Genomic DNA, 9,020 nt, shown 5'->3' with positions numbered 1-9,020 from the left:
CAAGGGACTTGCAGGAGTCTCCTCCAGCACCACAATTCAAAGGCCTCAATTCTTCAGCGCTCAGCCTTCCTTATGGTCCAACTTTCATAGCCATATATTGCAACTGGGAAAACCATAGCCTTGACTGTATGCACTTTTGTGGGCAGGGTGATGTCTCTGCTTTTTAGTACGCTGTCTAGATTTGCCATAGCTTTCCTCCCTAGGAGCAAGCGTCTTTTAATTTCTCGGCTGCAGTCCCAATCTGCAGTGATCTTGGAGCCCAGGAAAATAAAATCTGTCACTACCTCCATTTCCTCCCCATCTATTTGCCAGGAAGTGAGAGGACCAGATGCCATGATCTTAGTTTTCTTAATGTTGAGTTTCAAGCCAACTTTTGCGCTCTCCTCCTTCACCCGCATCAAGAGGCTCTTTAGTTCCTCTTCACTTTCTGCCATGAGAGTGGTATCATCTGCATATCTGAGGTTGTTGATATTTCGACTTCCAGAGAAAAGTGATATTAGCACTAGTTCCGCTTCCGTGTAGGAAGTAGAGCATACTTTTGTGTGTAAGAAGCATCTGATCGTATCACATGCAATGTCATGCAAGGATTATGAGTGTGTTTATTTCTGAGTGTGCTCATGCATGACACCTGTGCTGAAATGTCTCCTACTTAATACAAGGAGGTACAAATGTGCTTGCGCCGAGCTTTGCCAAGCCCATGTGCAGAAAACAGAACCTCAGAAGTGCATTTATCTATAAAAGATGAACAGTTATTTTACTTAAAATAATGCTGATAGAAAGAAATCGGAAAGTAATCCCCCCCTCAGCTTCATCTTGAACCGCAAAACAATGGGTGGGCCATTCTAGAATGCTCATTTCCATTTTAAAAGTAGGTAATCCAAGATAACAGCTTGCCCAGTCTCAATTAGTTTCCAAAGTACGACTTGTCTAAACTTTCTTGTTCTTATAATGGTCCTCTTTCAAAGCACACCTTCTGAATGTGCAAAGTGTCACTTGTGATATGGAAGCTCAAGGAACCAGGTTCAATTTGGATGCCAGGAAGTCCTTCCTGACAGTATGGAATGGGCTTCCATGGAAGGTGGTTGAGGGCCCATCGGTGGACATGCCTCATTCACCTGGATAGGCTGGACAAGCACATGATAGGCATGTCATGAGCAGAGCCGGCTGGAGCCGGGGGTCAGACTAGATGGCCCAGGATGCCCCCTTCTGACTTGCTCTGTTTCTGTGTTAATATAAAAGAGAAATGTAGAAAACATCTGTATACCAACTTGGGCCACTGCTTGTTCTATGCCAGGGGTGCAGGTCCTCATGCCCGAGGCCCAACACTGGTCCACAGGAGCTCCTAGGAAGCTGACCCCATTGCCAATCATTAGGTAGATTCTCGGGCGTTGGGTAGTTTTCCCCCCACTCCTGCCAAAAGGCTGAATTGCCTCTTGCGACTGGCAGAAAAAGCTTGAAGCCAAAATATGCTGCAGCATTTTGCTACTTTGCTCCATCCCGATGCCTTTGGCTTTGCCCTCCTTTGCCTTTCTCACGAGTTACCATGGGAATGAGAAGAGACAGCCATCTTGTCCTTCACCTTGGGCAGCAAAATATGTGAGGCCTGCCCTTCCTAGTTGGAAATGGGCATTCATTTTGTTTATTACATTGTAACTTATTTCAAGGTCTTAAAACCTTTAAAAGAACCATATGTTGCGGTTTTTTATAAAAAAAAATATGCAATTGATTAGTATATTGAGTCCCTGGCTGAAAGGAAGATGATTCATAAACTAGAATTCTGTCATTGCTAGAATGAATGGAAGTTCAGAAAAAATTGAAATAGCAGAGACTATGTGCTTATTACAAGCAGCAACATTACCTCGCATTTGTGGCAATAGACCTTCTGAGCACTGATTGGTTGAGGTGGAGTGATAGCAAAGAGTGTTCACAAAAATTCCAACGACTCAGGGAACAAAGCAAAGCTATCAGAATATCTGCAGTCCCTGCCCAGTTTTTGAAATTTCCTTTTTGATCTGATCATCCAATTCTTGGTTCCATGATCTAGTGGTGTTCTCTGAAGCATTATATGCAGCAATTTATATAATAAAGAGAAATTGTTGTTTATATCCTGTTGAAATACAGAGTATAACAATGGATGTCATGATGTGCTGTGTTGAAGGGCAAGGGGAGCTGATTCTGTGTGTGTGTGTGTGTGTGTGTGTGTGTGAGAAAGAGAGAGAGAAGGGAGGTAATAGGCATAGCCAGATTTTAATGTGAAAAGGTGCTTCAAGAATAATCCATCTTACAATATTTTCACTGCTTATATTTGTATATATTGGTATTTTCAATTTCAGGTTATACATTGAATAGTCAGGTGTTGATGTATGCACAAGTCCAGGCAAATATTGGAATCCAATTCGCAGAGACAACTGGGAATCAGCATGAGTTGACTCCACTGAACATCTATTTAGCAATGACAATTTGATGAGCATCCCAGCCCCCTTTCTTTACGGCAGTTTTTAATGCATGGGACTGTATCTTTAAAGAGATGTCTATTCCCACATGTGTATCTCTTTTGTGAAATCGTGATGGCCTGGGTAGATGCAAACTTAGAAATCAATAGAGTGTTGTAATATTACTCCAAATGAGCATTATTCCACTAACCAAGTTATAAATGTTGTCATTATTCTTGGATGGTTAGTGCTGCTATTTTATTCTCTCTCTTGGTAGTTACAGTAGAACTTTGCTTCTCAACACATGGTTGTGCTGGAGCCATTATGTAACCTTCAGTCATTGCATCCAAACATGCTTAATGCACCACTGGATTGTGGTCACTGACACAGAGGCTTGGCTACAGAATTAGGCAGAAGTACTGAGGAGCCCACTAGGGCTTGCTCCCAAAGACGTGGAGACAGGTGTGCAATCTTAAGCAACCATTTGGCGCATGCCTCCTAACTGACCCTGATTTTAGTGCTGTGGGAATGGCAGGTTAGCATTGCAACTCTGTGCAACCTGCTTGCAAACAGGTCCCATGGAGTGGGACTTACTTCAAAGCAACAGTGCACACAATCGCATTCTAATGTGAAGAATTAAAATGAGGATCAGGTCTCTGGGTGTACTGCTTCTACAAGACCTGGGAGTAAAGATGCAATCCAAGGCATGCTAAAATGGAAAAAAGGTCTAGAGTTCCCTGCCTTTTTCGTGTCATCTAAGCATGCAGTAGATCGTGTCCCGAGTCTGATCTGTTGTCATCCATACATGTCCATTTGTTACAAATCTCCCCCGCCAGAGCTCCACAGACCTATGCAAGGCGACAGCAAGGCCTGAGTGTGCTTCCCATTCATGTCTATCCTAGTTGGGCAGCTATTTCCAGAAGGCTGCGTGCTATTATATGATATTATATGAATGTATCTGCATGTTTCATCATGGTTGTTCTTGCACTGCTTTCCTGCAACATCCCTTCCCTTTTAAAGTGGCCAGCTGGCGAGGCCATTGCAGTGCATCCAGAGTGCCCAGCACGCCCCTTATGCTCCGTTTGCAATATCCAGCGGCCCTCTGGCTTCCTGGCCAGCTGATGGCATGAGCTTGCAACAGAATGCAAAAATTACAATTAAAGTGAAAAAGGGGGTGGCGGGGGCGGGGGAGAAACAGCAGAGAGCTATAAGCAGGCATTTATTCAATGAAACAAATACCATAAACAAACACAGGCAAGAATCAGCCACTGTTCAAACACTTTCAAGTCCTATTGATTCCAACAGGAGAGACTGAAGCATATCTTTAAATCCTCCCATTGAAATCAATGGGGCTTAAAGGTGCTTAATTGTGGCTATAATTTGCACCTTATATTATCGCACAGGCTGACCTGTGCATTCCATAATTAATTCTCCTTTTGCTCGCTCTTCCTTGGTCTTAGGGGAACTTTAAGCATCTGGATAGATCCTCCACTCATTTGGGCAGCAGCCAAAATCCCGTCGCTTCTAAGGAAAGGCGCTTGGCCAGGAATCTCCCATGAAAGGACACCGTGCCCGGGGACGAACTAACAGCCGCTGACAAGCAAGAGGCGGGATGCAATGAGCGCCGCAAGGAAGAGAAAGCCCCGCGCGCGCGAAATCGGTGTGCGTCCTCCGCGCGAAGGGAAGACCCGGAAGCGAGGGGCGAGGCGGGACCCCGTCCGCCGCCGCGGTGGCTCGGCCCGATCCCGGAGGGGATGCGCCGGGCGCTCCTCAGGGCCGCCTCGGGCGCTCGGGAGGCGCGCAGGGGGCCAGCCGGAGCAAGAGGGGGACATGCCAGCCGGCGCGGCAGATCCCGCCCCCGCCCCTCGGCCTCCCCCGGGGGGCCGCGGCGAGGGGAGGTGGAGGTGGCGGAGAGGAAGAGCGCCGCGTGCGCCCCGGGAGCGGCTCTGGCAGCCCATCCAGGCCGCGAGAGGAACCTGCGGGGCAGCGGGCCGCCGTGCGCCCGCGGCGCGGCGGGGCGGAGACGCGCCTTCCCCGGAGCATCCTCTCGGGGCACGGCGGGCGGGCGGGCGCCCTCCCCGCGGTGCAGCCGGGGGTCACCCGGGCAGGCCTCGCCGCGATTAGCCGCCCCCCGCCCTCCTCCCGCGCCGCTTCCCCCTCTAATTGAAAATCGTTCAGTTTGGGGCTGGCTGCGGAGGGGCCTGGGCGGCGGGCTCGTTTTGCATAAGTGATATTTATCGCAGAGGCGCGGATAATTAACAGGCCGGCTTCCCCCGCGAGGGCAGGGCGGCCCGGGCCTGGGGAGGGCGAGGGGCAGTCCGGAGAGGGGGAAAGGAGGGCGGCGCGGCGCGGCGCGGCGCGGCGAGGCGGCGGACTCGCGTCTTCTGCCCTTTCCCCCTTTTGCAGACTGAGCAGATGATGCTCGCCAACGCGATCTGGTTTTGCTGTGCTGCCGCTATTATTATTATTATTATTATTATTATTATTATTATTATTATTATTAGGTTTCTGCTCGGGCAAATAGCCTAAATAGACATTAAATATGTAGAGAAATCAGCACAGCGCAGCCGCCTCGAGGGACCTGAGCATGAATTTTTAATAGCTCCGAGAGAGGCAGCGGGGGGGGGAGGGGGGAGGGGAGGGGGGACAAGCGGAACGGAGCCGCCTTCCTCGGGACCCACACGGGCTCCTGCAATTGACCAGGCCAGCTCTCTGCATCGCTTCAGCGCGTCTCTCGGCCGTGAAATTGACGAAACCAAAAGGTGGACGGAAATCTGGAAAAAGGCGGGCGCTCGAGGAAAAACGCAATCGATCAGCCCGGTGCGCGCCCGCACACCCGCGCACACACACACACACGCACCCGTGCCCAGCCCTGCTTTCCTTCCTGCCTACCCGACTCCTGGTCTGTCCCCGCCTAACCCCAATCCGGGAGTGCGCGCTGGACACCCCCGCTCCTTTCCGCCCTCCCCGCGGCTTTCCACAACTATCGAGCTTTATTTTCATAATTCACAGAAAGAGGGCTTTTGTTCGCGCTCGCCCTCGCCCCTTCCTCCCCCACTCCTCCCATCTCTGCCGGCCTTTGCAGCCGCCGAAGGGAACGCGCGCCATGCACGCCTCCCATCCCACCTTGCCGCGGCCGGCAAGTTTCTCTGCACGGACCGCAGTGGGGAATTCGGCCCTCCTGGCCGTCAGCGGGTTCCCGAAGCCGCTCTGCAACAAGTGTGCCCGGGCTGGCTCGCAGACGGTGCCGGATCCGGATCCGGATCCGGGCCCGCGCGCCGCGCCGCGGTCCTTGGATGCGCGAAGCTCCGTGCGGGCCTGAAACGGTGCGGACCCCGCGCCTCTGGACGCGAGGGAGAAACGACAACGGCTGAAAGCAGTCGCTGCCCAAAGAAGCAAGTTTTTCGACTGCCTGGAAGAACCCCTCCCGGAGTTCTCCGACCGTGCTTTCTTGAGGGAGATCAGCGAGACGAGGCGAGACGAGGCAACTGTGTAGCCCGTTTACGCGGAAGGAAGTATACGGTGTGTTCAATGGGGTTTACTCCCGGATCAGCGCACGTAAGGCTGCCACCCACAAAAATTACTTACGGCCTCATTTTGACCCAAAAACGGGGCATCTTTGAGGATCAGAGGATTTTTTTTTTAAAGTTTCGAAATACCCGCTCCTAAACACCATGTGGGAGGCAAATCCCATTGAGAGCAATGGGATTTGCCGCCAGGTAACAGTGTCGAGGAATTCCGGGGAGAATGCCGGCCGCGTGTGCGAGCACGCGCACATACCTCCTCCCTGTCCCACATTTCTACGCCTCTGTTAAAATCCTTTCCTCAGAAAACAAGAAAGCGCCCGATTTCCGTCCGCATGAGCCTCCCTCGGTGCGCCAGACGCGGAGAAGCCCGACCGGCAGCGAATCGACGGCTCCCGCCACGGTCCCCAGCACGGTGTTTTATTAGTGCAAACAGCCTTGCCGTTAAAAAGGGGAACGCCATGCAAAAGTCTGGTCGATAGACCAATTCAGACGTTTCTCACGTTAATTATCATCACTAAGACCGAATGAGCGAGGGGGAGGGGAAAGGGCGAAGGGGAGAGCGGGGCCCACCTTGGGCTACACGGTGCTTCCAAACTGTCTTGTTAGGAAGAGGGTGACAAGTGCAACCACACGCACGAACAAAGGATGTAACTAGGCACGGACCCAGTAACACCAGGGCCGGAGAAAGACACTCTCCCCGTCTACTTCTTCCGTTCCTTTTGCTCGAGCGAGTGGGCTGACTCGTAATTAAGCGAGCAGGGGTGCTAATTAATAATAAATCAGCTAGACATGCAGATAAAGGGTCTCTCCTTTCTCCCCCCGCCCCCCCACCTCGGGAATTGAAATGGCCCGAGAAGACCAATCCTTGATTTATGCAGATTCAAAGGTAATGATGGTGGGGGCTGCGGTGGGTGTCGGGTGGGGGTGGTCGTGGTCGGGGGCAGATGAGGAGGGAGGCGAGGGAGGATTGGGAAACCAAAAGTCATCCCTGCGTAAGGTGTTACTGTGTCTCCCCCCTCCTCCCCACACACGCTAATCAATACCAGCCAACGATTAATTGCTACCGAACAGAATCAATCAAACTACAGGTGAATGAGGCAATTGTCAGAAAGAGGCGGGATTCCTGCCCCTAAATGCATCTGTAAACATTCTCTTCGGGCATTATTATGCGCGTGTGAACGGAAGCCTCCGCCGAAGCCTCTCTAGTTCGGAACACGTATGAAACAAAAGATCGCCATTGACTGGGAGCGAGCACGCTCCGTTTGACAGGCGAAAGGAGCCGGGCTGCATTGTGACGGCTGCTGACAGAAAGCAAGCCACCGGTCCTGCTTTTCACACTTCCTCGTATCAGGGATACAGCCAAGGAAGGGCCGAATTAATGCTACAGTTCCTCCTTCTCTCCCTTGCAACAGAGAAGTCTAAAATGTAAAAACATTTAAAGCCATCGACACGGACGCAATTCCCCTCTGGGGTCTCCAAGCTTTTCGACAGCCTTCAGCATAATAGTGCTAGGAAGACGGCCGGTCGCCCAGCACACGTATTTCCCGCGTCTGCCTTTCTCAAGCTGATTCATTTGTCAACAGTCCGTGCTGTAATATTTTTCATTACATGCATAACAAACCTTAATGGACGAAATGTTTTGCCATCTAGAACAATAGAAGGGAAGGAGACTTCCCCTTGTCGTCACTAGAGGGCGCCCGCAAATAACTCGGCACACATCAAAAGAACAATATACCAACCAAAAACAGAAAAAGAAAGGAAAAAATGTGATTGTTCTCGGTCCCTTCATCCTCTCTCGCTTCAGAGATATCCAATCTGTTCTGCAGAAAATAGAACCTGTTTTCCCCACCTCGCTCCTTCCCTCCCTTGCAAAAGAACCTCGAAGCTTTCTGATGCATTCATTTGGTAGCTTAAACGCTCAGCTCCGCATTTTTCACAGCCCAGAGGCTGGTTTTAATTTTCTTGTTGTCATCAGTGGTGACTTTGAATCGACACACACACACACACACACACCTGGGACAAAAGGGGGTGGCAGAAATGCCGATTTCCACCTCCACATCGGCGCAATCGTCCCGATTCATCTTGCAAACCGCGTTCATTCGGAGCTGAGCTTTCAGGTATTCCAAAAAGAACAACAGTGATGAAAGCGCGCAGAGTGGACACTCACAGCTGGGAAAGCAAGCTCTTTTTAAAACACACGCGCACCTCCACAAACTGCCTCCTCGCCCCTGCCGGCCAATGCCCCAAAATCCGAAAAGGGAAGGAGAAGCCTCTGCCTTCCTCGGGGAGGTTCCCAGCCTGGGAAGCAACGCCACCTCCACCTAGACCAGTCGCGCCGGAAGGGTTTTCATGGGGCTTGTTCGGAGGTTCAGTCCTCAAGCATTACTATTGCTCTTATTTGCGGGGTGGTCAATAGGGCTGGACGTCCCCCTCCAGAAGCACAGAAGCATCCGAGGCACCGCTCCGCAGCGAGACAGGTGCAAACGCACGCGCAGCACCCCGGCGGGGCATTGTTTCCGTAGCACCTTCCCCCCGGGCAGCGGCAGCAGGACGCGCGTCTGTCGCTGCTGCGGGCGGCACGGCCACGTCCGAGAGCCCCGGGAGGCGGCCGGGTCGCCCGGCTGCGCCCGCGAAGAGCCCAGCCTCCGCCACACGGCCGCCCGCGCCATCCGCCCCGCGCCGGGGACGCACGGAACGGCCCGCCGCCCCACGGGCCGGAGCACGCCGGCGACCCGCGGCGCCCTCGCCCAGGAGGCGAGGCCGAGCGCGCAACTCACCGGCCAGTCTCAGGGCTGACATTCTCTGGAACTCGGGTTCCTGCAGCCACTTCCACATTCTCCTGAAGGTCTCCCTGCCCGATTTCAGTTTACTCCAAGGTTTAGGGTTCCGCAGAAGGTCGGAAAGGGTCCCCTGAGAGCGGCACAGCACGCGCTGGGCGAAGATCGCCTGCGGGATGCTGTAGCGCTTCAGCTCCGCGGTGATCCGCTGCGCCACTTCTTTGGTGTTGATCTCCTCCAGCTGCCCCGGCAGGGAGACCTTCAGGAGAATGTGGAAGTGGCTG

At 52.5% G+C, this 9,020-nt stretch overlaps 1 protein-coding gene across 1 annotated transcript in view; it reads right to left on the bottom strand.

Annotated features, from left to right (window-relative positions):
* The window catches only part of ONECUT2 (one cut homeobox 2), a 77,927-nt gene that overhangs the window by 63,144 nt on the left and 5,763 nt on the right, over positions 1–9,020 (bottom strand). Inside the window, exon 2 of the mRNA XM_044431049.1 lies at positions 8,737–9,017. Within this exon, the coding sequence (XP_044286984.1) occupies positions 8,737–9,017 (281 nt within the window). The remainder of the gene's footprint in view (positions 1–8,736; positions 9,018–9,020) is intronic.

Source organism: Varanus komodoensis, unplaced genomic scaffold (genome assembly GCF_004798865.1).
Source record: "Varanus komodoensis strain SLA01 unplaced genomic scaffold, ASM479886v1 scaffold22, whole genome shotgun sequence".
Lineage (NCBI taxonomy): Eukaryota > Metazoa > Chordata > Lepidosauria > Squamata > Varanidae > Varanus > Varanus komodoensis.
This window is presented reverse-complemented; position numbering and strand designations above follow the sequence as displayed.